Source organism: Salvelinus alpinus, chromosome 15, assembly GCF_045679555.1.
Source record: "Salvelinus alpinus chromosome 15, SLU_Salpinus.1, whole genome shotgun sequence".
Classification (NCBI taxonomy): Eukaryota; Metazoa; Chordata; class Actinopteri; order Salmoniformes; family Salmonidae; genus Salvelinus; species Salvelinus alpinus.
This window is the reverse complement of record NC_092100.1, coordinates 56,463,455-56,489,760: the sequence shown is the minus strand read 5'-3', so window position 1 is coordinate 56,489,760 and position 26,306 is coordinate 56,463,455. Positions and strand designations below refer to the sequence as shown.

Here is a 26,306-nt window from a genome sequence, read left to right as displayed (position 1 = left end):
AAAAACAGCTCTCTGTGTCATTATTGAGATTCCAAAATGGAACCGTTGCTAGGATACTCACTGACACTGAGGGCCAAAATGATGAGGAGAGAGAAGACAGTGGCTATGTGAAATCATACAACTTTTTACCCAAATCAGCTAATAATTTCACCTTGCAACCACTTAGAGAAAAAGTTAAATCCTTAACAGCTCCGTCTACCTCTCTGCTACTGAAATCTGGTGTTTGGACAAAATGTTATATTCGGATCAAAAAAGACAATAAAAAGGAGTAGATGTGTATTGGTTTTTTATTTATTTATTTTTGATTTCACCTATATTTAACCAGGTAAGCTAGTTGAGAACAAGTTCTCATTTACAACTGCGACCTGGACAAGATAAAGCAAAGCAGTGCGACACAAACAACAACACAGAGTTACACATGGAATAAACAAGCGTACAGTCAATAACACAATAGAAAAAAAGAAAGTCTATATACAGTGTGTGCAAATGGCTAATTGTCTAATTTTATTGCTGAGTATGAGGTCTTTCCCAATTCAGACATCAGTATCAACCTGTCTTTCAGTCAGAGGACTCCGTGACCAAATCCTCTCCCGTCTTCCATCTGTTGAAAATCGAGGTAGAGATGAGTGACACATGTATTCGTGACACGTGCGGTGGTGTTATCTTGTCTGTAAATTCAGGTTGTCTGCCTGTAAATTCTGTTTATTGAGTCAAGTCCCTGTACATGCAAATGTATTTGGCGAATAATATGTGATTCTGGTTCTGATATTACTAAACACTTGTGATGTCCTATCTTATTAGTAATCACTTTTTGTCCCCTCTGAGGTCTTTGCCAGTGCCAGTAGATCAGCTCCAGCCCCATCTCATCACAGATACTGGTCATGAAGGAGCCTGACTTACAGATCCGACCCAGCTCCAATCACAGAGAAAGAGAGCGTGGGAGAGCGAGAAAGACTCACCATATAGTCCTGGAAGCCAACATAAAATACACATTGAACATAGCCAACCAGAGATTATGATTCACAGCTAATTCACAAGGGACATGTAGCAGCATGGCACTGATTGGTTGGCATTACTCACCCTGGCCCAAGAGTAGTCCATTACGGCACCATGGATGGGGGGCACCTCCTTACAACATACAAGACACAAACACACACAGCTCTGATTACATTATCAATGGTGGTTATGTCCTCCATTACTCTGAAACGGGACTGGTGTCTGGCCACTGCATTCTTATCTGATGATCGTTATTTTTGCCCTAGAAAATACACAATAATGTTGTTGCTTGTTGGCATCTTTTTGGAGGTTAGCTGAAGCCCTACAATGCTAGATAGCTAGTTGACTTGATTATTTAGCAGGGATCTTACAGTAGCTAGCCAGTTCAGGTTGAAATAATATTGAAAGCAAGCTAGCAACATGCATCAAACAAATCAGGTTTGCTTGTATATAAGCTTGCTAGCTAATGTTATGGTTCTTCGAATAACTTATAGGGGTTCCCCCACAGTTTCAACTTGAGGAACCTCTAAAGGATACTCCAGGTAACTTTTATTTTAGAGTGTACTTTTAGACTTTTACTCAAGTAGTATTTTACTGGGTGAATTTCACTTTTACTTGAGTCATTTTCTATTTACGTATCTTTAATTTTACTCATGTATGACAATTGGGTGCTTTTCCACCACTGCCAGGTTTTCTGAGCAATCTTTCGAATTATTAGGACATGTAAACATTTCCAGCTGTGTATTTATGTGCATGTGCTAGCGCCAGCAACACGAGCTTCCCTCTTACGCGAGTGAAGTGAGTTCGGAAAACTGAAAGAATGCATCTTAGAAATAATATTAAAATACAAACTTTATCAAAAAGGCTTCCCAATAATAACATGGTCGCTGTGGTAGAATGTTTATTTTGATTGGCGCTTTTCTGCATTTATCAGTCCCGTCATCAGGTAAACCTGATTTCAGATGTGTCCATGTAAATAGGAATATTAGAAATCATTATTTGTGCAAAGCATGTAAACGTTTAAATCAAACTATTATATTCATCTGACAATTCACAATAATCATATTATTGTGTGCATGTGCCCATACTCAATGATGTCAACTGCATTTGTAAGCAAAAGTCACAAGGGGGAGACATTGAGTTAGATTATACTCAGTCACATCCCTTTAAGGGGGATGCAGGCTATGAATCACAGGTGGCAGATGAGGTGTCCCCCACACAATCAGTTATCCTAAACCTCTCATGTCATTAGCCCACATACAAACATTATCATGAGAGAAGGGAGTACAACACATTCCATGTATAGTGTTGTTATTATAACTACTGGGATTCTGCCACGGCTATTGCTCTTTTCTATCCATTTTATCACGTGGGGCAGTGGGTTGTAGACTAGGCTTTCTAAATGTAATCGTTTACAATTACTAGCTACCTGCCCTAAGTTTGAACCAGTAACCTAACCTTTGGATTACCCAAACTCAGTAACGTACTCGTATTACTTTCTGCTTATGAGGATGTAGAAGAATACAAAAACGATCCATCAAACGCATTTTATGTGTCATCATAGTGCTCTCTGACTTGTGGTCAGACTCACTCAGGTGGAGCAAACTTAAACTTGCGCCTTTTTCCATACTGAATTGAATGTCATTGAGAAAACAGAAATGCATCATAATGTATTTTTTGTCGCAAACATCCTTGATGAATATAAAACTATTGCAAGATCTGTAATCTGATTACAATATTTTTGCTGGTAACATAACTGATTACATGGCTGCCAGTTGGAGACTTTTGCATTTTTTAAACACCTGAAACAGTTTTTTCCTGCAATCTAGAGCAATATTCATTATGCTTAATTTTATGTAAAAAAAATGTCAATTTTTCTGCGTATGTAAGCATACCTCTTGAGCTGTTTGTATCCTCCTGACTCTTTTTTTAAGAGACTAAATATGATTATTTGCATCTCTGCTAAAATCTGGGTAAATTGAAAGGAATCTTATTCAGTACATTTAGTTATTGTTTGCTTTACTAAAGTCTACCAAACTTGCCAGCAGGCATGCCAGTCAGACAAGCTAGCTACACTAACTTGATTGATATCTTGAAATGAGATTGAGAGATTGGGAACCTATCTGGGCTAGCTAAAACCAACTTCATTAATTTTGCTAGGTGGCTATTATTACTACAGAGAAACAGCAACAAGATTTAAAAATAAATACATTGAACTGGACAAATCTGAGTAGGCACGTGCCCCCTATGGGCAATGACGCCTCTGATTACAGTTAAAGTTTTAGTGTAATTCAATTACATGTAACTGATTACATGTGATTACATGTAATCGGGTACACCCCAACCCTGATCATGTTATAGTGTTAGATGTTTACAGCAGCCCGGTTAGAAAACTGGAGCACAATGCATTAAAGACAACAGGGACCACACAAGATGTGTAGCCTACATGATGTGTATGAGGCATCCTGGGATATCTTGTTTGGTGCCATTTTTCTGTTTATGTGATGTGACTGAGTTTCAGTGTGATGAAATAGAACCCAAGATGGACCCAAAATGACATCCTCACACTATATAAAAAGGCTACTGTTCAAGAGTAAAGTAGGGCTACTGTAGGGATTCCTCTGATGATGCACTTGGTCAATAGCACAGAATAGTCTATGCAGAGACACATTAACCGAGCGTGGCGCGCACTACCGCATCCAAGAGCACAGCAATTACATTTGCTCTGCATGGACGTGACATTTAACACCGACAGGTCTGGTATGATTCATATGTAATCACGCAATGTCTACCGGGCACCCCTAAGCTATTTAAATACCGTGAACCTCCCCCATGTGCTCCATTGCTGCAGAAAAGCTGCATCCAGCCAGGGAAGAAGAGGCCAGCCGAAGACATTCCAATTCGCTTCTCAGTGTTATTTCTACATCACTTTCACTAAACCTTCAAGGTGAGACATCAGATTTTGTGATCAAGTAATGGGAAGGGTCATTCCTACATAACATTTGGGGAGGAAAGTACCTATTTAATTTTTGGGGGGTATTCTAGCACTTTTAGTGGTCAAGCTCAGGCAGTCCTTAGCTGTGGTATATTGGCCATATACCACATCCCGTGGGGCTTATTGCTTAATTATACCAGGCATTGTTGAATACTTGTTTCTGATTGGCTTGAAGGGCATTCTATTTCCCTATAATGCACGATATATCAGCATGGTAGAATTCAATGGCTATAGTTCATTCTTACATGTTCTATTCAGCTGCTTTTGAAAGCAAAAGTTGAATTGAAAACTTCATTGGCATTGTTGAATTAGATTCTCATAATAGAAAGCTAAGACTGATGGTTTGGTTAGCTAAACTAGCAAATCTTTAAGGGATAATCAACGAGAGGCTATGGCGTTCTCTGGAGAATAATGCAACTCCGTGGAAGGTTAGATCCACTTCGCTAGAGCGTCGTGGAGCACACCTTTCACATCGTTCATTACTCTCCAGAGAACGCGTAGCCTCTCGTTGATTAACCCTTAAATAATTATAGGCAGATTGTTCACACATGGACCATGATATATTTCCACCATGTTAGGGACATATACATATTTCTGAAAGTGTTAACACATGTACGTATGTATCTAGATTTAGATTGTCCATTATTCTATCACATTCATTTGTTTTCTTCAAATAATTATAAAACAAAGATTAATGAGTAAAATGTGTGTTATTTTCAGAACCAGCGCTTTATTTGCACCCTGTTTTTCCAAATAAGATTCAATATCAAAAGAATGTTTAGTTGACCCCTTCTATCTCTGCAGGTTACCACAAAAATATACATAACATTTGATGGTATTGTTCAATTGTTATTTTTAAATACTGACCTAACAGGATGGAATTGAAGCACAACAGGGTATTAAGCAAAAAAACATGGTGGAACAACCAATAATGAATACAAGATCCTAACAGGGTGGAAATTTGGAGCCTAAAATAGCTTGAATGCTGTTGTAGCCGTGTCATCAATTTAATGTCATATTCTCAACAGGCCCTTCACTATCGTTCTCCCCGAACCAGGAAGTATAAATAGCGCCCATGTCATGACACCATTGCCACCCCGTAATAGTTTGTGGTCAGTTAGGCAGGGCAACCGGAGGCAGGAGCAGAAGGGTGCGGGAGAGAGATAGGCATTGATATGGAGACCCAGTGTTGCTGTCGGTCAAATAGGAGATAAAGATGTTATGCTGGGCTGCAGAGTGGGATGATATAACTAACTAGCTGTTAGCAACCAATACATTTTTATATGATTTGAATATGATAAAAGGAAAGTAGTTTAGTTAAAATGCCATGTTACTAAAAAATGTGGGGAATGGGGATGGTAACTCCATATAGACAAGATAATAAAGCTCATGCTTTCATTTAAAAACTGTCATTTAATATTCACTTCATAGCTGCCTCTGAGCTGACAGAAACACTGGACAAATAATAAATAATAATCATCATTGATTGGATCTACAGTATATAGCACCTTTCTACCAACTAAGGTACTGAAAGTGCTTTACAAAATAAGGGGGAAACACCTCATCCACTAACAATGTGTGGATGCCAGAATCCTTACCACACATCAGCTAGCATGGTGGAGAGGTGAATGATATATACCAATTAATTCATTGTTTTGAGAGTTGACTCTTTGACCTTCTATTCATTCTTGCTCTCTGCGATGATGTACTAGGCAAAACAAATGGGATCAGGATACAGTATGTCTCTGACCCCGTCTCTCTCTGTCCCCTTTTGTCTTTGTCTCTCTGTCTTTCTATGGGTTTCTCTGGGTCTGTCTGTCTTTCAGATGACAACCAAGGAGAAGCTGATCACCCATGTGTTGGCTGGTGAGCCTGTTGGCTCCCGGAGCAAGGTGACCGTTGTTGGCGTCGGCATGGTTGGCATGGCCTCCGCAGTCAGCGTCCTGCTCAAGGTGAGACCGATGGAGGGGGTGGGGGGACCAACCTTACAAAAGAAGATTGCCGTTTTTAAACTGCAGTAAAAGTGCAGTAACTGTTGTCGACTGTGGTATTTTGGATGCAGTAATTGCAGAATAAGAGATTAGGGGAGTGGTGGAAGGAAAGGGTGTAAGACTTTTAGCCAGAGTGAAAGGGGTGTTAGGTGTTACAGTGTGAATTGTGGCGGCGGCGGCTGCAGGGGGGGGTAATAGGTAGTGGGAATGAGGGAGATAGAGGACAGAGGTAAGGGGTGTTTAGGTAAAGTGCATGAACATTTATGAACATAAGAAGTTAGACAGACATGACTAGGACACAATGTCCAAGGTCGTGTTCATTTGGCACCAAACAGAATAATACGTACTTAAACAGAGAGGGACTGCATGTACGTGTCCAATATGACATTGTTTTTACAAAAACTAAATCTGTTGGGTGCCCTAATGAACATGACCCAGGCCATTACCTCCATTGTTCTAACTGGTAAGAGAGAAGATTAGAGAAAATAACACAGGAATCTGTTCAAGGGCTCCAAGATCACTGGTCTAAAACCCAACCCCTCTGTAATTCAGTCTGGCTTTGTCTTATACACCACCAGCCAGAGAAAACAGGGTAAATGAAGTGAAGCTGATAAGTGAAGTATATTCTGTAAATGTTTGATGGATTCCAGTTCTCTCTACCTCAGGGAGTGTCAGAAACATTGAGAGCCGTTTTATACTCTAGCCCTCGATACACCTTGCATGAACATCCCACTGGGCACACACTGGTTGAATCAACATAAAAACTACATTGAACCGACGTGGAATAGACATTGATTGGATTGTGCTCAAGTGGGATGTAGTTATCGTCATCCGCTCAAGATGATCCGATCACTATCTGATCGAGATTTTTTGCATCTACACATGGTATTAAAATGGTCTCTTATCTGCCCACTGCATCCGTATTGTGACCAAAATCCCTGGTCCCTCCCTGTATGCAAATGAATGTGACCTGTCTTGGACCTCCCATTATGACACAAGCTGTATAAATCGACAGAAAACAGCACACTTTTATAGTCAATCATTTTACACTCTCATCATTAAAAAATGTATAAAAGTGGGAGTAGATAAAAAGTGCAAAGAATAATGCATGAAAAGCAAATACTATGACTTTATTAAGGATTAAAGTGTCAAACTAAAAGTAGCCATGCTTACAGAAAGCAATGTGTCTTTACGTATCAGTTTGGACATATTCTACAATTTAGGGGAGAGGGTGGTAGTAGAGAATTTTTTTTAAATTCAGCATCAATCCATCAAGGGAAATATAGTATTATTTCAAACAAATAGATATACATATATTTTAGGATGTTGTGTATCCCTAGAAATAATAATTCATGTAAACATTACAGTTTTGAAAACATAATGGTCTTTTGGCACAACCTACTCCGGGTATGGGGTAAATAGGGTAAGTTAAGCTGCCTACACATTTCTGTGCTGAATGAAATATTACCACTACTTTGTGTAAGTCGCTCTGGATAAGAGCGTCTGCTAAATGACTTAAATGTTAAATGTAAAAACCATGTCTATCTTTATTTCCTAAACACAATTTAAAACAATCACAATTGTTTTTTGTATTTTAAGCATTTTAAGCATATTTTAAAACAGGCTTAACACCTTACACATACTTTGTACTTTTTTAAAAGCTTAACATAGGCCATTATTGCAGTATTACTTTAGTGCCTTGTTGCAAACAGGATGCATGTTTTGGAATATTTTTTATTTTGTACAGGGTTCTTTTTTTTCACATATTCAATGGCTCCTTTTTCTTTACCTATCTACCAAAAGGTGCCCGAAAACCTCCATGGTCTTTGTGGTTGAATCTGTGTTTGAAATTAACTGCTCGACTGAGGGACCTTACAGATAATTGTATGGGTGGGGTACAGAGATGAGGTAGTAATTAAAAAATCACGTTAAACACTATAATTGCACACAGAGTCTTATTATGTGACTTGTTAAGCACATTTTTCTCCTGAACTTATTTAGGCTTGCCATAACAAAGCGATTGAATACGTATTGACTCAAGACATTTGATTTAGTTATTAATTTGTCAGAACAATTTGACATTATGGGCTATTGTGGTTAGGCCAGTAAGCAAAAATCTTAATTTAATCCATTTCAAATTCAGGCTGTAACACAACAAAATTTGAAAAAAGTAAAGAGGTACTATCTAAGAGGTACTATCTAAGAGGTACTATCTAAGATATACTATCTAAAGGCATTGTACCGCTTTATTCTTTTCATATCTGATATAGCAATTGAATTAGACTATTCACATTACCAAAAAAGTTGATCAAGCGCTCAGCAGCTTTCCCTCAATATTGCCACAGCACTGTCCAGAATGAACAACGGACGGATGTTGGGATGGTCACCCAATACCGCGTCCAGCTCTGACTAAAATGGCTATCGGGCACTCCCGTTCCCACTCCTGTTATTGCAGTCCTTGGCCTTTCTGTACAATGTTTTCAAATATTAGATTTTGCGCTGGCAATGGACATGGAATGGGGGAACCCTTTTTTTAATAAATCCAATGACGTGGTGACATTTGTTGTTGATTTCATGTTCAATTCACGTTAGTTGACAACTCAAGCAAATGTACACTGAACGAAAAATATAAATGTAACATGCAACAATTTCAAAGATTTTACTGCGTGACAGTTCATATAAGGAACTCAGTTAATTGAAATAAATTCATTAGGCCCTAATCTATGGATTTCACATGACTGGGAATACAGATATGCATCTTAAAAAATGGTAGGGGCTTGGACCAGAAAACCAGTATCTGGTGTGAACACCATTTGCCTCATGCAACGTGACACATCTCCTTCACATAGAGTTGATCAGGCTGTTGATTGTGGCCTGTGGAATGTTGTCCCACTCCTCCTCAATCGCTGTACAAAGTTGCTGGATATTGGCGGGAACACGCTGTCGTACACGTCGATCCAGAGCATCCCAAACATGCTTAATGGGTGACATGTCTGGCGAGTATGCAGGCCATGGGAGAACTGGTACATTTCCAGCTTCAAGGAATTGTGTACAGATCTTTGAGACATGGGGCCGTGCATTATCATGCTGAAAGATGAGGAGATGGCGGCGGATGAACGGCACGACAATGGGCCTCAGGATCTCGCCACGCTATCGCTGAGCATTCCAATTGCCATCAATAAAATGCAATTGTGTTTATTGTCTGTAGCTTATACCTGGCCATACCATAACCCCACTGCCACCATGGGGCACTCTGTTCACAACTTTGACATCAGCAAACCGCTCGCTAACACATCTGCCATCGGCCTGGTTCAGTTGAAACCGGGATTCATCTGTGAAGAGCACACTTCTCCAGCGTGCCAGTGGCCATCGAAGGTGAACATTTGCCCACTGAAGTCGGTCACAATGCCGAACTGCAGGCAGGTCAAGACCCTGGTGAGGACAATCTTCGGTTGTGCAAACCCACAGTTTCATCAGCTGTCCGGGTGGCTGGTCTCAGACGATCCCGAAGGTGAAGAAGCCGGATGTGGAGGTGCTGGGCTGGCGTCGTTACACATGATCTGTGGTTTTGAGGCTGGTTGGACGTACGATGGTAGAGAAATTAACATTCACTTATCTGGCAACAGCTCTGGTGGACATTCCTGCGGTCACCATGCCAATTGCACGCTCCTTCAAAACTTGAGACATCTCTGGCGTGTGACAAAACTGCACATTTTAGAGTAACCTTTTATTGTCCCCAGCACAAGGTGCACCTGTGTAATGATCATGCTGTTTAATTAGCTTCTTAATATGCCACACCTGTCAGGTGGATGGATTATCTTGGCAAAGGAAAAATGCTCACTAACAGGAATGTAAAGAAATGTGTGCAAAAAATTAAGAGAAATAAGCCTTTTGTGCATATGGAACATTTCTGGGATCTTTTATTTCACTCATGAAACATGGGAACAACACTTTATATTTATATTTTTGTAAATCCAAACTAGACATTGAACTGAAGTCTGTGCCCAGTGGGTTGGTTTTTAATGAAGACTAACGTCTTAATTCTGGAGAAATTGTAGAGATATCCTTGTCCATATCTACTTTCCTCCGACATATTGGTGCGTCTGGCTTCCGGGTTCAGCGAGCATTGTGTCAAGAAGCAGTGCGGCTTGGCAGGGTCATGTTTCAGAGGACGCACGGCTCTCGACCTTCGACCTTCGTACGGGAGTTGTAGCGATGGAACAAGACTGTAACTTCCTTTTGTATATCACGAAATTGGGGAGAAAAAGGGGGTAAACATGAAAAAAAAGACCTATAAAGTTATAAACAAGGCTCCTGACTATTGCGTCCCAAATGACACCTATTCCCTATTGTACTACCTTTGACCAGAACCCTATGGGCCATTTTCTGTTTCCTCACTGGCATAGGTTGTGTCCCAAAACATTAGGAACAACTAGTCTTTCCATGACATACTGTCGATTGACCAGATGAATCCAGGTGAAAGCTATGATCTCTTATTGGTGTCACTTGTTAAATCCACTTCAGTATTCAGTAATCAGTATAGATGAAGGGGAAGAGACAGGTTAAAGAATGATTTTTAAGCCACTCAGATGGTGAATGGGCAAGATTAAAGATTTAAGTGCCTTTGAACGGGTTATGGTAGTAGGTGCTAGGGCCTGTTTGGCTCGACCTACGTGTGTGAGCAGACGTTTAGCGTCATGAAAATCAACAAAGCCCATCACAGATCCAAGTTAACTGACCAACACCTCAGATCTGTCCTGAGAATTGCCACAACAAAACTAACTCCAGACTTTGATGCACTGGCAAAAAAGGGAGACCAACAACACTGTTCCCACTGAAATGGTGAGTTTTTCTGCTGTGTTATGAAAAAATGCATATGGAAAGTTTGGAAGTGCGTCTTTTAATTAAGAGCAATGCGCATTTACGCACAGCAGCGGTACAGTAGCTTTATTAACACGCCGCACATCGCTCTTAATTTAAATTTAAATTTTCAGCTGCAGGTAGGATATTTAATACAGCCTATGTCTGTGTGCTTGGCAACGATACACGTGTACTGTTTGCGCGTGAAGGCGAGGGCGTCCGTGGCGAGTTTGTAGAGCGCGCGGTCAGGACAATCCATCCATGATTTTGCGGAGTTTAACACAAGTAGATATTATTGAGCTTGAGTATTTCGTTGTGTAATAATATGTTTTGAATGTTGAAAGTGATTCCATTTTTCAATAAATGTTGATTTCTTTAACTTTGCACCTTCGATTGAAACTTATTAAAAACAGACGCAATCTTGATAAATCACAGTGCGTATGTTATTTTAATCTATTTACATTTCCTCATCCCGGTATCTGCGAAATAGTATGTAAATGCCATATCTTGCATATTCCTTGAGACAAATTTATTAACTGATAAGGGCTATTTTTCACATTTGAAAGACAGTTAATAAATTGGGTTGTAGTGTTCTTACTGTGCTATGAGGTTTGCACACACTACATTTAATGCTTTAGTATATCCGGCCCAAACACTCCCTCCAAATGCTCCTGGCCCGGCCCCTCTGTCAAATTTTAGAACCCATTGTGGCCCGCGAGTCAAAAAGTTTGCCCACCCCTGTGCTAGGCACACCGGTTTGAGTGTGTTCAAGAACTGCAATGCTGCTGGGTTTTTCATGCTCAACAGTTTTTCCCATGTGTATCAAGAATGATCCACCACACAAAGGACATCCAGCCAACTTGACACAACTGTGGGAAGCATTGGATTCAACATTGTCACCTTGTTGAGTCCATGCTCCGACGAATTAAGGCTGTTCTGTGGGAAAAAGAGGGTGCAACTTGATATTCGGAGTGTGTTCCTAATATTTTGTACACACAATGTATTGTCATACACCCTGTGGGCCCTGGTCAACAGTAGTACACTATATAGGGAATAGAGTGCCATTAGGGATGCAAACTAAGCCAGTGAGGAAACAAAGGCTTACAGGAAAAAGACCTCTGCTGAGAGCTGTGCATGTCAAGTCTGCCGAGGTGATCTGAGTGGAGTGAGCCGGAGGTAACTGGTGGGCTGCCACTGTGTTTTTTCCAGGGCTTGTGTTATAACCAATCAGTAGAAGTTTGTTTTATCCAGTTGTTCAATAGGCCTATTTGGTGTCAATAAGACAATGGACTGGAGGGAAGTGGTTTTAGGCCTCTAAGTGTGAGATGGGCCTGGTCAGTTGTCAAAATAAAACACAGCGAAAATGCATTTTAGACATAACTACTTTTTATATAGGTTATATTGTTAAACACTACAAAGTGTACTACTAAATAATGATCACCATTAAATGTCTTAGTAAAATGGAGCAGGGACAGTTTCCCTGGACACAAATAATGCATCGTCCGGGACTAAAAAGCAGTTTCAACTGTGAAATGCCAAGATTTATGCCAAGATTTTGCCCTAATTTGTGCCCGGGAAACCAGCCCCTCATGTACAGCACAGCCATATACTTTTCTACATGGAGTATATTCCTGAACCATAATATTCCTTGTTTGCATGTGTTGACCAGGACCTGTGCGATGAGCTGTGCCTGATTGACGTGATGGAAGATAAACTGAAGGGTGAGGTCATGGACCTGCAGCACGGCAGCCTCTTCTGCAAGACTCACAAGATCGTGGGCGACAAGGGTGAGTAAAGAGTCATACACTTATGCACACACACTCTGAAACACACATACGCACAAACGAGTTGTGCACACACACACACAAACATGCACAAGTTGAGCAGAAACACACAAAGGCACACACATACAAACACACACACACACACACACACATATTTGTTGCGGGGGTGCTTCGGAAACACTAGGTTGCATTTGTGTGTGTTTAACGTGCATCTTTATATCTCACTCAAGACTACAGTACGACTGCCCACTCTAAGGTGGTGGTGGTCACAGCCGGTGCTCGTCAGCAAGAGGGTGAGAGCCGTCTGAACCTGGTGAAGCGCAACGTCGACATCTTCAAATTCATTATCCCCCAGATCGTCAAGTACAGCCCCAACGCCATCCTGCTGGTCGTCTCCAATCCTGGTACGAGAGAAGAGAGGGATGAGAGAGAGAGGGATGAGAGAGAGAGAGAGAGAGAGAGAGAGAGAGAGAGAGAGAGAGAGAGAGAGAGAGAGAGAGAGAGAGAGAGAGAGAGAGAGAGAGAGAGAGAGAGAGAGAGAGAGAGAGAGAGAGAGAGAGAGAGAGAGAGAGAGAGAGAGAGAGAGAGAGAGAACAATACATAGAAAAGTGGAAGTGAAGGTAATTCGGTTCAACATCGTCTAGTGACTTGATCATTACTCTAGCATTATGATAAGTCATTCATAGGTTTGAATAATGTTAGTCCTGGGCTGGAACAAAAGCCTGCTCATCCTGTAGCTTTCCATGATCAGGGGCAGGTTACATTAACAACTCCACGGTCCTATTGCTGACAACTCCTATAAAATGTGTCACCCCTTCACCCCTCTCTTTCGGTCCCCACTGTATGACCAGTCTGCAAAGTCAATATAGGCTATACAGTGAACATTTCTACAAAGATAAAATATAATTTAAAGTTAGGCATAATGTTAGTGGTATGGTTAAGGATAGGGTAAAGGTTAGGGTTTGTTTTGTTAACTCAGATTGTGCTAATATTTGTCACCCCCCTTCTTCCCCCATCTCAGTTGACATCCTAACCTACGTGGCTTGGAAGCTGAGTGGTTTCCCCCGTCACCGCGTCATCGGTTCCGGCACCAACCTGGACTCTGGTCGTTTCCGTCACCTGATGGGCGAGAAGCTACACCTTCACCCATCCAGCTGTCACGGCTGGATCATTGGAGAGCACGGAGACTCCAGCGGTATGTAGGCTATGGCTTCAAATACACTCCACACCGGAACCTGTCTGTCTGATTACAATATTGTGGAAGACCTTCACGTACATTGGTACTGTGTCTATGACAGACTGACTGGATGCCTGTCTCTTCTCTTTCTCCCAGTGCCTGTATGGAGCGGTGTGAATGTTGCCGGTGTTTCCCTGAAGGGCCTGAACCCAGACATGGGCACAGACGCAGACAAGGAGGACTGGAAGCACATCCACAAGATGGTGGTCGACGGGTGAGTCTTATAAACACACATCGCTATATGTTCAACTTTATCTTTATTTATCTAGGGTCATGTTAATCAGGGCTCAACCTTTTAAAAAATGTTTGCAATGGGAAACGCGTTACTTAGTTCAGATAGTACTCCATTCATTTAGTACTCACTCCTTTTCGGCTCGTTTTCTTCCGTTTCATGCCTAATGAACACAATGGTTTTAATTTAAAACAAATATTTAACCAGGTAAGTCAGTTAAGAACAAATTCTTATTTACAATGACGGTCTACCCCGGCCAAACCCGGGTCAATTGTGTGCCGCCCTATGGGACTCCCAATCACGGTCAGATGTGATTCAGCCTGGATTCGAACCAGAGACCATAGTCACCTCTTACACCGAGATGCAGTGCCTTAGACCGCTGCACCACTCGGGAGCCCTAATGGTTAGGTAAAGCAGAGCTCAGAGACCACTGTAGCACATGAATACACAGTCGTGGCCAAAAGTTTTGAGAATGACACAAATATTAATTTTCACAAAGTTTGCTGCTTCAGTATCTTTAGATATTTTTGTCAGATGTTACTATGGAATATCAAATCAAATCAAATCAAGTTTATTTTATATAGCCCTTCGTACATCAGCTAATATCTCGAAGTGCTGTACAGACACCCAGCCTAAAACCCCAAACAGCAAGCAATGCAGGTGTAGAATACTGAAGTATAATTACAAGCATTTCATAAGTGTTAAAGGCTTGTATTGAAAATGACATGAAGTTGATGCAAAGAGTAAATATAGACCTCTGCAATCCGCCCTGCTGTCAATTAACTTCTGGGCCACATCCTGACTGATAGCAGCCCATTCTTGCATAATCAATGCTTGGAGTTTGTCAGAATTTGCGGGTTTTTGTTTGTCCACCCGCCTCTTGAGGATTGACCACAGGTTCTCAATGGGATTAAGGTCTGGGGAGTTTCCTGGCCATGCACCCAAAATATCGATGTTTTGTTCCCCGAGCCACTTAGTTATCACTTTTGCCTCATGGAAGGGTGCTCCATCATGCTGGAAAAGCCATTGTTCGTCACCAAACTTTTCCTGGATGGTTGGGAGAAGTTGCTCTCGGAGGATGTGTTGGTACCATTCTTTATTCATGGCTGTGTTCTTAGGCAAAATTCTGAGTGAGCCCACTCCCTTGGCTGAGAAGCAACCCCACACATGAATGGTCTCAGGATGCTTTACTGTTGGCATGACACAGGACTGATGGTAGCGCTCACCTTTTCTTCTCCGGACAAGCTTTTTTCCTGATGCCCCAAACAATTGGAAAGGGATTCATCAGAGAAAATGACTTTACCCCAGTCCTCAGCAGTCCAATCCCTCTACCTTTTGCAGACTATCAGTCTGTCCCTGATGTTTTTCCTGGAGAGAATTGGCTTCTTTGCTGCCCTTCTTGACACCAGGCCATCCTCCAAAAGTCTTTGCCTCACTGTGCATGCAGATGCACTCACACCTGCCTGCTGCCATTCCTGAGTAGGCTCTGTACTGGTGGTGCCCCAATCCCACAGCTGAATCAACTTTAGGAGACGGTCCTGGCGCTTGCTGGACTTTCTTGGGCGCCCTGAAGCCTTCTTCACAACAATTGAACCGCTCTCCTTGAAGTTCTTGATGATCCGATAAATGGTTGATTTTGGTGCAATCTTACTGGCAGCAATATCCTTGCCTGTGAAGCCCTTTTTGTGCAAGGCAATGATGACGGCACATGTTTCCTTGCAGGTAACCATGGTTGACAGAGGAAGAACAATGATGCCAAGCACCACCCTCCTTTTGAAGCTTCCAGTCTGTTATTCAAACTCAATCAGCATGATGGGCCTCCTGGCCGCGGCCGGCTGCGACAGAGCCTGGGCTCGAACCCAGAATCTCTGGTGGCACAGCTACTACTGCGATGCAGTGCCTTAGACCACTGCGCCACCCAGGAGGCCTAAGCACTGATATTTAACCCTTTCTCCTATGCTGAGTCTCCTCCTACACATCTGAACAGCCAATGCATCTCTGTTGCTAGACATAACCTTAGTGATATCTGTTCTTCCTCACTTCATCTGACCTGACCTCTGCACCTAAGTCCTCACTCCTCCCCAACTCACGGCTGTCATGGTGACTGGTACCAGACTGTGTCTCTTCTCCTCCCAGAAGCTCCCTCCAATAGGATCCCTGATGGCGAACAAAAACATATCCTGACATAATGTAAACGTTATACATTAACCTCTCTCCCTCAGTGACATGAATAAGTATATTTAATATTCTCAGAACCCAACAGTATCAAGAATGGTCCACCACCCGAAGGACATCCAGCCAACTTGACACAACTGTGGGTGGGAAGCATTGGTGTCAACATGGGCCAGCATCCCTGTGTAAAATGCTTTCGACACCTTGTAGAGTCCATGCCCCGACCAATTCAGGCTGTTTTGAAGGCAAAAGAAGGCGGGTGCAACTCAATATTAGGAAAGTGTTCCTAATGTTTGCTATACTTAGTGTATATTTTCCACTAATGGGTTTTAGCATTTACAACAGGAAAAACTACCCATTTTCCCCAAAAATTTGACGGTTGTTTTAAATGTTTTATGAACGTTATACCTATCTTATAGGTTAAAGAGGTGTGTACAAAGGTGTTATGTTAGAGGTGTAGGTTAAAGGTGTGTGTATAAAGGTGTTATGAAGGTTACACATACGTTATATATATATATATATATATAGGTTATATAGATGTGTTTAAAGGTATTTGTATGTTTAATATACACTATATATACAAAAGTATGTGGACTCCCCTTCAAATTAGTGGATTCGACTATTTCAGCCACACCTGTTGCTGACAGGTGTATGAAATCGAGCACACAGCCATGCAATCTCCGTAGACAAACAGTGGTAGCATAATGGCCTTAGTGACTTTCAATGTGGAACCGTCATAGGATGCCACCTTTCCAAGAAGTCAGTTCTTAAAATTTCTGCCCCGCTAGAGCTGCCACGATCAACTGTAAGTGATGTTATTGTGAAGTGGAAACATCTAGGAGCAACATGGCTCAGCCAGGGCTGAAGTTCATAGTGTGTAAAAAATATTCTGTCCCCGGTTGAAACACTTACTACCGAGCCTCTGGAAGCAAAGTCAAGACAAGAACTGTCTGACAAGAACTGAGTCCAACAGACAAATCTGGGTTTGGCAGATGCCAGGAGAATGCTACCTTCCCGAATGCATAGTGCCAACTGCAAAGTTTGGTGGAGGAATAATGGTCTGGAGCCTTTTTTCATGGTTCGGGCTAGGCCCCTTAGTTTCATTGAAGGGAAATGTTAATGCTACAGCATACAACGACATTCTAGACAATTCTGTGCTTCCAACTTTGTGGCAACAGTTTGGGGAAGGCCGCCGTGCACAAAGTGAGGTCCATACAGCAATGGTTTGTCGAGATCGGTGTTGAAGAACTTGACTAGCCTGCAGAGAGCCCTGACCTCAACCCCATCAAACACCTTTGGGATGAACTGGAACGCCGACTGTGAGCCAGGCGTAATCACCCAACATCAGTGCTCGACATCACTAATGCTCTTGTGGCTGAATGGAAGCAAGTCCCCGCAGCAATGTTCCGACATCTAGTGGAAGCCTTCCTAGAAGAGTGGCGGCTTTTATAGCAGCAAAGGGAGGACCAACTCCATATTAATGACCATGATTTTGGAATGAAATGTTCGACGAGCAGTGTCCACATACTTCTGGTGATGTAGTGTATGTTTGTATCTTGGATGTTCCCCTTTAACTCCTCTCCTCGTTTCACTCTATGTCATACAGTGCCTACGAGGTCATCAAGCTGAAGGGTTACACCTCCTGGGCTATCGGCCTGTCCGTCGCTGACCTGGTTGAGAGCATCCTGAAGAACCTCCACAAAGTCCACCCCGTGTCCACCATGGTCAAGGTAAGAAGACCATATGCTGGGAGTCCATCTGCCATAATGGGACAGATGCAATGTTGCGTCCTCTATCATTGTCTGTGGTTGTAGACTAGGAGTAAAGTCTTTCTTTTATTTTTATAGTCTCAAACCGACATGCAATCTATATGCCAAAGCATATACTGTAACCAATGCTTGTTAAGACTGAAGATGTAAGGATTAAGTTGGCACACACATGCTATTACGCACCCCCCCCCCCCCCCCCCCACATACACACGCCTACCTCTCATGTACACACATGCCCCTCCCACCCAAACCAACACCCCAGCTGTGTTCGGCCCCTAACCAGTTTCTCTCTTTGCCTCCATCCATCCCCCTCCCCTATCTCAGGGAATGTACGGTGTGAAGGAGGAGGTGTTTCTCAGCGTGCCCTGCGTGCTGGGAAACAGTGGTCTGACCGACATCATCCACATGACTCTGAAGCCCGAGGAGGAGAAGCAGCTGAACAACAGCGCCGAGACCCTATGGGGCGTACAGAAAGAGCTCACCTTGTAAAGAGTCCTGTGTGCCCGTCTGTAACATCCTCAACCCCCAATCCCACCTTCTGTATACCCGTCCTTGTTCTCCCCTATATTCTTACTATTGATGGTACAAATGAAGCCTTTTAGGCAGAAAGTAAGACTAGGACCAGGTCTGAAGAAAGGCAGTGGGTTTGAACACACTGCCAATTGCACTGTACCTGCTGTTTGTATGTCAATAACAAAAAGCGTTATAAACAGAGAACTTATTGGAATCGTCTGGGCGCTCACATAAAAAAATAAATCTGATGGCACTTTCCAATGTTGTGTTTTGGGTTGAAACCTGACCTGTAAGTAACTGATGGTGACAATCCTGCTCGTCACCAGTGGTCTGTGCACCCTAAATTGACTGCTCAGTTTTCTCACCGTTAATGATGATTTCTTAAAATCGGTCTCTGAAGCTTCAGTGGCCCAAACTCCGCTGCGATGGTACTGCGATAAAGGCCTATATAGTTATTATGAGCTGAACTGGAACTACGGCGCTGTACTGTGCTTGTCAAGGCAGCTGGATGTACATATGATCCGATTTTCTTCACCACCAACCAAATAAAACTACCAGGATGAAACAAGCCTCTCTTTTGTCACTCTCTGTGTGTCCGTGCACGTGTGAGCTACACCATGCCTGTATGGGAGTTTTGTGTTTACATGTTAGAATTGCAGCTGATTCAACTGATTCTTCTAGGCAGAGTTGCAAAGAAAAGGCCATATCTCAGACTGGCCAATAAAAATAAAAGATTAACAATGGGCAAAAGAACACAGACACTGGACATGGATAACCATGTGTATGTGACTAATAAAATTTGATTTGATTTGATTTGATTTGACAGAGGAACTCTGCCAAGAAGGCCAGCATCCCGGGGTCGCCTCTCCACTATTGATGTTGAGACTGGTGTTTTGCGGGTACTATTTGCCAGTTGAGGACTTGTGAAGTGTCTGTTTCTCAAACTAGACACTCTAATGTACTTGTCCTCTTGCTCAGTTGTGCACTGGGTCCTCCCACTCCTCTTTCTATTCTGGTTAGTGCCAGTTTGCACTGTTCTGTGAAGGGAGTAGTACACAGCAATGTACGAGATCTTCAGTTTCTTGGCAATTTCTCGCATAGAATTTCTCAGAACAAGAATAGACTGACGAGATTCAGAAGAAAGTTCTTTGTTTCTGGCCATTTTGAGCCTGTAATCGAACCCACAAATGCTGATGCTCCGGATACTCAACCAGTCTAAAGAAGGCCCGTTTTATTGCTTCTTTAAACAGCACAACAGTTTTCAGCTGTGCTAACATAATTGCAAAAGGGTTTTCTAATGATCAATCAGCCTTTTAAAATGATAAACTTTTATTAGCTAACAACATGCCATTAGAACACAGGTGTGGTTGCTGATAACGGGCCTCTGTGTTGATATTCCATTCAAAATCAGCCGTTTCCAGCTACAATAGTCATTTACAACATTACAACATACAACATTCATTTCTGATCAATTTGATGTTATTTTAAAGGACAAAAAAGTAGCTTTTCTTTCAAAATCAAGGACATTTCTAAGTGACCCCAAACTTTTGAACGGTAGTGTAACTTTCTTAGAACAGCTGAGAACTTGAAGTGGACAGGAAAAGAAGAATAAAAAACATGCAAAGCAGAAGCAGTAAAAAAACAAATGTTCCTTTTGATGCGGGTAGTAGAGCGACACCTTGCACAAGGGCTGAGGGGATTATTTTATGGAAAAACTGACATGATCGACAGTGACCATAAGGGTTCTGCTCATTGGGCAACAAACAGATTAACATGGAGGGACTACCCGTGCTTGTCCAATAAGAAACATTTTCCTCCTCTGTTGCGAAAAGTTTAAAAACGTCTTAGGTTGAGTGTCATAATATTTTTATATTTCAACTTTATTTGGTAGGCAAGGTAGGCAAGTTGAGAACAAGTTCTCATTTACAATTGCGACCTGGCCAAGATAAAGCAAAGCAGTTCGACACATACAACATCATAGAGTTACACATGGAGTAAAACAAACAGTCAATAATACAGTGGAAAAATAAGTCTATATACAATGTGAGCAAATGAGGTGAGATAAGGGAGGTGAAGACAAAAAAAGGCCATGGTGGCGAAGTAAATACAATATAGCAAGTAAAACACTGGAATGGTAGATTTGCAGTGGAAGAATGTGCAAAGTAGAGATAGAAATAATGGGGTGCAAAGGAGCAGAAATAAATAAATAAATACAGTAGGGGAGAGGTAGTTGTTTGGGCTAAATTATAGATGGGCTATGTACAGGTGCAGTAATCTGTGAGCTGCTCTGACAGCTGGTGCTTAAAGCTAGTGAGGGAGATAAGTGTTTCCAGTTTCTGAGATTTTTGTAGTTCATTCCAGTCATTGGCAGCAGAGAACTGGAAGGAGAGGCGGCCAAAGGAAGAATTGGTTTTGGGGGTGACCAGAGAGATATACCTGCTGGAGAGCGTGCTACAGGTGGGTGCTGCTATGGTGACCAGCGAGCTGAGATAAGGGGGGACTTTACCTAGCAGGGTCTTGTAGATGACCTGGAGCCAGTGGGTTTGGCGACGAGTATAAAGCGAGGGCCAGCCAACGAGAGCGTACAGGTTGCAGTGGTGGGTAGTATATGGGGCTTTGGTGACAAAACGGATGGCACTGTGATAGACTGCATCCAATTTATTGAGTAGGGTATTGGAGGCTATTTTGTAAATGACATCGCCGAAGTCGAGGATCAGTAGGATGGTCAGTTTTACAAGGGTATGTTTGGCAGCATGAGTGAAGGATACTTTGTTGCGAAATAGGAAGCCAATTCTAGATTTAACTTTGGATTGGAGATGTTTGATGTGAGTCTGGAAGGAGAGTTTACAGTCTAACCAGACACCTAGGTATTTGTAGTTGTCCACATATTCTAAGTCAGAACCGTCCAGAGTAGTGATGTTTGACGGGCGGGCAGGTGCAGGCAGCGATCGGTTGAAGAGCATGCATTTAGTTTCACTTGCATTTAAGAGCAATTGGAGAGTTATATGGCATTGAAGCTCATCTGGAGGGTTGTTAACACAGTGTCCAAAGAAGGGCCAGAAGTATACAGGATGGTGTTGTCTGCGTAGAGGTGGATCACAGACTCACTAGCAGCAAGAGCGACATCATTGATGTATACAGAGAAGAGAGTCGGTCCAAGAATTGAACCCTGTGGCAGCCCCATAGAGACTGCCAGAGGCCCGGACAACAGGCCTTCCGATTTGACACACTGAACTCTATCAGAGAAGTAGTTGGTGAACCAGGCGAGGCAATCATTTGAGAAACCAAGGCTATCGAGTCTGCCGATGAGGATGTGGTGAGTCGAAAGCCTTGGCCAGGTCAATGAATACGGCTGCACAGTATTGTTTCTTAGCGATGGCGGTTAGGATATCGTTTAGGACCTTGAGCGTGGCTGAGGTGCACCCGTGACCAGCTCTGAAACCCGATTGCATAGCGAAGAAGGTATGGTGGGATTCGAAATGGTCGGTAATCTGTTTGTTGACTTGGCTTTCGAAGACCTTAGAAAGGCAGGGTCGGATAGATATAGGTCTGTAGCAGTTTGGGTCAAGAGTGTCCCCCCCTTTGAAGAGGAGGATGACCGCAGCTGCTTTCCAATCTTTGGGAATCTCAGATGACACGAAAGAGAGGTTGAACAGGCTAGTAATAGGGGTTGCAACAATTTCGGCAGATCATTTTAGAAAGAAAGGGTCCAGATTGTCTAGCCCTGCTGATTTGTAGGGGTCCAGATTTTCCAGCTCTTTCAGAACATCAGCTGACCGGATTTGGGAGAAGGAGAAATGGGGAAGGCTTGGGCGAGTTGCTGTGGGGGGTGCAGTGCTGCTGACCGGGGTAGGGGTAGTCAGGTGGAAAGCATGGCCAGCTGTAGAAAAACGCTTATTGAAATTCTCAATTATAGTGGATTTATCGGTGGTGACAATGTTTCCTGTCCTCAGCGCAGTGGGCAGCTGGGAGGAGGTGTTCTTATTCTCCATGGACTTTACAGTGTCCCAGAACTTTTTTGAGTTTGTGTTGCAGGAAGCAAATTTCTGCTTGAAAAAGCTGGCCTTGGCTTTTCTAACTGCCTGTGTATATTGGTTTCTAGCTTCCCTGAAAAGTTGCATATCACGGGGGCTGTTCGATGCTAATGCAGAACGCCATAGGATGTTTTTGTGTTGGTTAAGGGCAGTCAGGTCTGGAGAGAACCAAGGGCTATATCTGTTCCTGGTTCTACATTTCTTGAATGGGGCATGCTTATTTAAGATGGTGAGGAAGGCATTTAAAAAAAATAACCAGGCATCCTCTACTGACGGGATGAGATCAATATCCTTCCAGGATACCCCGGCCAGGTCGATTAGAAAGGCCTGCTCCCTGAAGTGTTTCAGGGAGCGTTTTACAGTGATGAGTGGAGGTCGTTTGACTGCTGACCCATTACGGATGCAGGCAATGAGGCAGTGATCGCTGAGATCTTGGTTGAAAACAGCACAGGTGTATTTAGAGGGCAAGTTGGTTAGGATGATATCTATGAGGGTGCCCATGTTTACGGCTTTGGGGTGGTACCTGGTAGGTTCATTGATAATTTGTGTGAGATTGAGGGCATCAAGCTTAGATTGTGGGATGGCTGGGGTGTTAAGCATGTTCCAGTTTAGGTCGCCTAGCAGCACGAGCTCTGAAGATAGATGGGGGGCAATCAGTTCACATCTTGGCCATGTTCTGTTATAATCTCCACCCGGCACAGCCAGAAGAGGACTGGCCACCCCTCATAGCCTGGTTCCTCTCTAGGTTTCTTCCTAGGTTTTGGCCTTTCTAGGGAGTTTTTCCTAGCCACCGTGCTTCTACACCTGCATTGCTTGCTGTTTGGGGTTTTAGGCTGGGTTTCTGTACAGCACTTTGAGAAATCAGCTGATGTACGAAGGGCTATATAAATACATTTGATTTGATATGGTGTCCAGAGCACAGCTGGGGGCAGAGGGTGGTCTATAGCAGGCGGCAACGGTGAGAGACTTGTTTTTAGAGAGGTGGATTTTTAAATTGCTTGGGTACAGACCTGGATAGTAGGTCAGAACTCTGCAGGCTATCTTTGCGGTAGATTGCAACACCGCCCCCTTTGGCCGTTCTATCTTGTCTGAAAATGTTGTAGTTAGGAATGGAGATTTCAGAATTTTTGGTGGTCCTCCTAAGCCAGGATTCAGACACGGCTAGAACATCCGGGTTGGCAGAGTGTGCTAAAGCAGTGAATAAAACAAACTTAGGGAGGAGGCTTCTAATGTTAACATGCATGAAACCAAGGCTATTACGGTTACAGAAGTCATCAAAAGAGAGCGCCTGGGGAATAGGGGTGGAGCTAGAATCTGCAGGGCATGGATTCACCTCTACATCACCAGAGGAACAGAGGAGGAGTAGGATAAGGGTACGGCTAAAAGCTATGAAAATTGGTCATCTGGAACGTCCAGAACAGAGAGTAAAAGGAGGTTTCTGGGGGCGATAAAATAGCTTCAAGGTATAATGTACAGACAAAGGTATGGTAGGATGTGAATACAGTGGAGGTAAACCTAGGTATTGAGTGATGATGAGAGAGATATTGTCTCTAGAAACATCATTGAAACCAGGTGATGTCATCGCATGTGTGGGTGGTGGAACTGAAAGGTTGGATAAGGTATAATGAGCAGGGCTAGAGGCTCTACAGTGAAATAAGGCAATAAACACTAACCAGAACAGCAATGGACAAGGCACATTGACATTAAGGACAGGCATGCTTAGTCGAGTGATCATAAGGGTCCAGTGAGTAGTGAGGTTGGTTGGGGTAACGGCGATTCAGACAGCTAGCCGGTAGCAAGCTAGCAAACTAGCAAGCATCGGTAGCAAGCTAGCATAGGATGGAGGTCTGTTTTAATCCACCTCATTCGTTTCCGACGGTAAATTATTGGGGTTCCGTGTGGTAGAGGGGATCAATCCAATTTGCAAAATAGATATAGTCATAGTGACCCAAGAAAAATTCAGGTAACGTCGCGACGGAGGGGCCAGTTGGATAACTCCCTCGGGCAGATAACGTCGGTAGTCCAGTCGTGAAGGCCCGGTGGGGCTCCACATCGGCAGTAAAACGGGTCCGGATAGGTGATTGTAGCCCAGGAGTGGCTGATGGAACTCTTCAGCTGGCTAGCTCCGGAATAATTGATGTTTGCTCCGGGATCGACGTAACCCAAAGGTCACATGGATAGCAGCTAGCTTGCTGCGAGATCCAGCTGTAAATGTCTAGAGCTTGCGGTTGAAAATCCGGGGATATGGAGAGAAAAATAGGTCCGATATGTTCTGGTCTGAGTCGCGTTGTACAAAACTGGTGATAGCTTTTCGAGCTAAAGGATAGCTGATGACCACAAACCGTGGTTAGCTGAATACTAACGTTAGCTAGTGAACTGGCTAGCTTCTGGCTAGCTTCTGGTTAGCTTCTGGCTAGCTTCTATTGTGGATTTCAGATTTGAGGTAAAAAATATATATATTTTTTTTAATTGGTGAGGCGGGTTGCAGGAGAGTGTTTTGAAGTTGAGTTTTTGAAAAAGAAAATATATAAAAGATATGCGAAGAAAGATGTAAATGTATATATACACGGGACACGACAAGACGAGGACAAAGGACGTCTGACTGCTATGCCATCTTGGAATGGATCAAGCCGCAGGTCAAGTCAGACTGAAGGTGTCATCCAGTCATCCTGAACAGCCAAAACAGAAAGCCGCTCTTAATTGTTCAAGATGCCAATTGGATCAATATTGACAGACAGAACAGTTGAGATAAGCAAGGGGGACTGGGAGCACAATCCAAGGTCGCCTGCTCAACTCAGTCGGCATTGAGAAAAAAAGAAGAAGAAGTTCAGATTGTACCTCCAAAGGTTTCCAAATGGTTTCATGTCAACATGAACGCGACCCTGCTCTGAGAAAGCATGCTCCTACTAGTTGAACCCTTGTCATTTCCTAAAAGACATGCATTTACAGTACCAGTCAAACGTTTCACCATATGTATTCATTTATGGATGTCCATCATCAATTTTGTGTGATATGTTACAAATTCCAAGTTGTTGTGGCTAACATTAGCCAGGTGGCTACCGCTACCTTCGGTCTTATGTAACCATACCAAGTGTCCCGGATTTTCATTTACTATGTTACGTCTGGTCTATGAGACCAGCCTTGATAGGGGTTACCTAGAACTGCACAAGGACTACAGGTGATGGTCAGCCAGGAAGGATAGGGAGGTTATTTTCTTCACAAAAGTAACAGTGTCATAGTAATACACCTAACAGTCTTATACTTACTAAATTACAACATAAATATTAAAACTGACTTAAGTTGTGGAATTGTTTTATGTTCTCTCTCTTTCTTGTCAACCAGGGTTCCCCAACCGGGTTTACAAGGGGGGTTTGGTTTGCTCTGTACTGTATCTGAACTAGCGGGCTGGAGTCAGCAACATGAATGTCATGGTTAATCTCATGGTGAACCTTATCCTCTTTCACCCCTCTACTCCCCTCTACTAAATATAGCTCAGTGTTCTGAGGGGTTTGAGACCACCACATCCCTTGACCTTTCGGTCAACCTACTCTGGTTACAGAGAAGACCTTTCTGAGGCAGCCCGGCACTCCAGTGAGGTCACAGAGGGAGGGGAACAGACCCCAGCCAGAAGGTTAAAGGTCAGGTTCAATGAAAGGCAATTGTGTAAAGTACTTAAGTAAAATTACTTTAAAGTACTACTTAAGTATTTTTTGGGGTATCTGT

The 26,306-nt window shown here is 42.9% G+C and overlaps 1 protein-coding gene across 1 annotated transcript; it reads left to right on the top strand.

The window, feature by feature from the left end:
• The first annotated feature begins 3,598 nt into the window (after positions 1-3,598).
• Positions 3,599-19,117, top strand: LOC139540416 (L-lactate dehydrogenase A chain-like). Its single transcript, XM_071344213.1, has 8 exons — positions 3,599-3,943; positions 5,818-5,943; positions 12,512-12,629; positions 12,857-13,030; positions 13,648-13,821; positions 13,960-14,077; positions 17,874-17,997; positions 18,361-19,117. The coding sequence occupies exons 2-8, from the start codon at positions 5,818-5,820 to the stop codon at positions 18,523-18,525; spliced, it is 999 nt and encodes a 332-aa protein (XP_071200314.1). The 5' UTR covers positions 3,599-3,943; the 3' UTR covers positions 18,526-19,117.
• The last annotated feature ends 7,189 nt before the right edge of the window (positions 19,118-26,306 follow it).

Excerpts from the sequence above, each read along its gene's own strand:
- LOC139540416 (XM_071344213.1), top strand. The coding sequence starts at position 5,818 with ATGACAACCAAGGAGAAGCTGATCACCCATGTGTTGGCTGGTGAGCCT. Across the intron at positions 5,944-12,511 it reads CAGTCAGCGTCCTGCTCAAG|GACCTGTGCGATGAGCTGTG; the intron begins GTGAGACCGATG and ends TGTGTTGACCAG. Across the intron at positions 13,031-13,647 it reads GCTGGTCGTCTCCAATCCTG|TTGACATCCTAACCTACGTG; the intron begins GTACGAGAGAAG and ends CCCCCATCTCAG.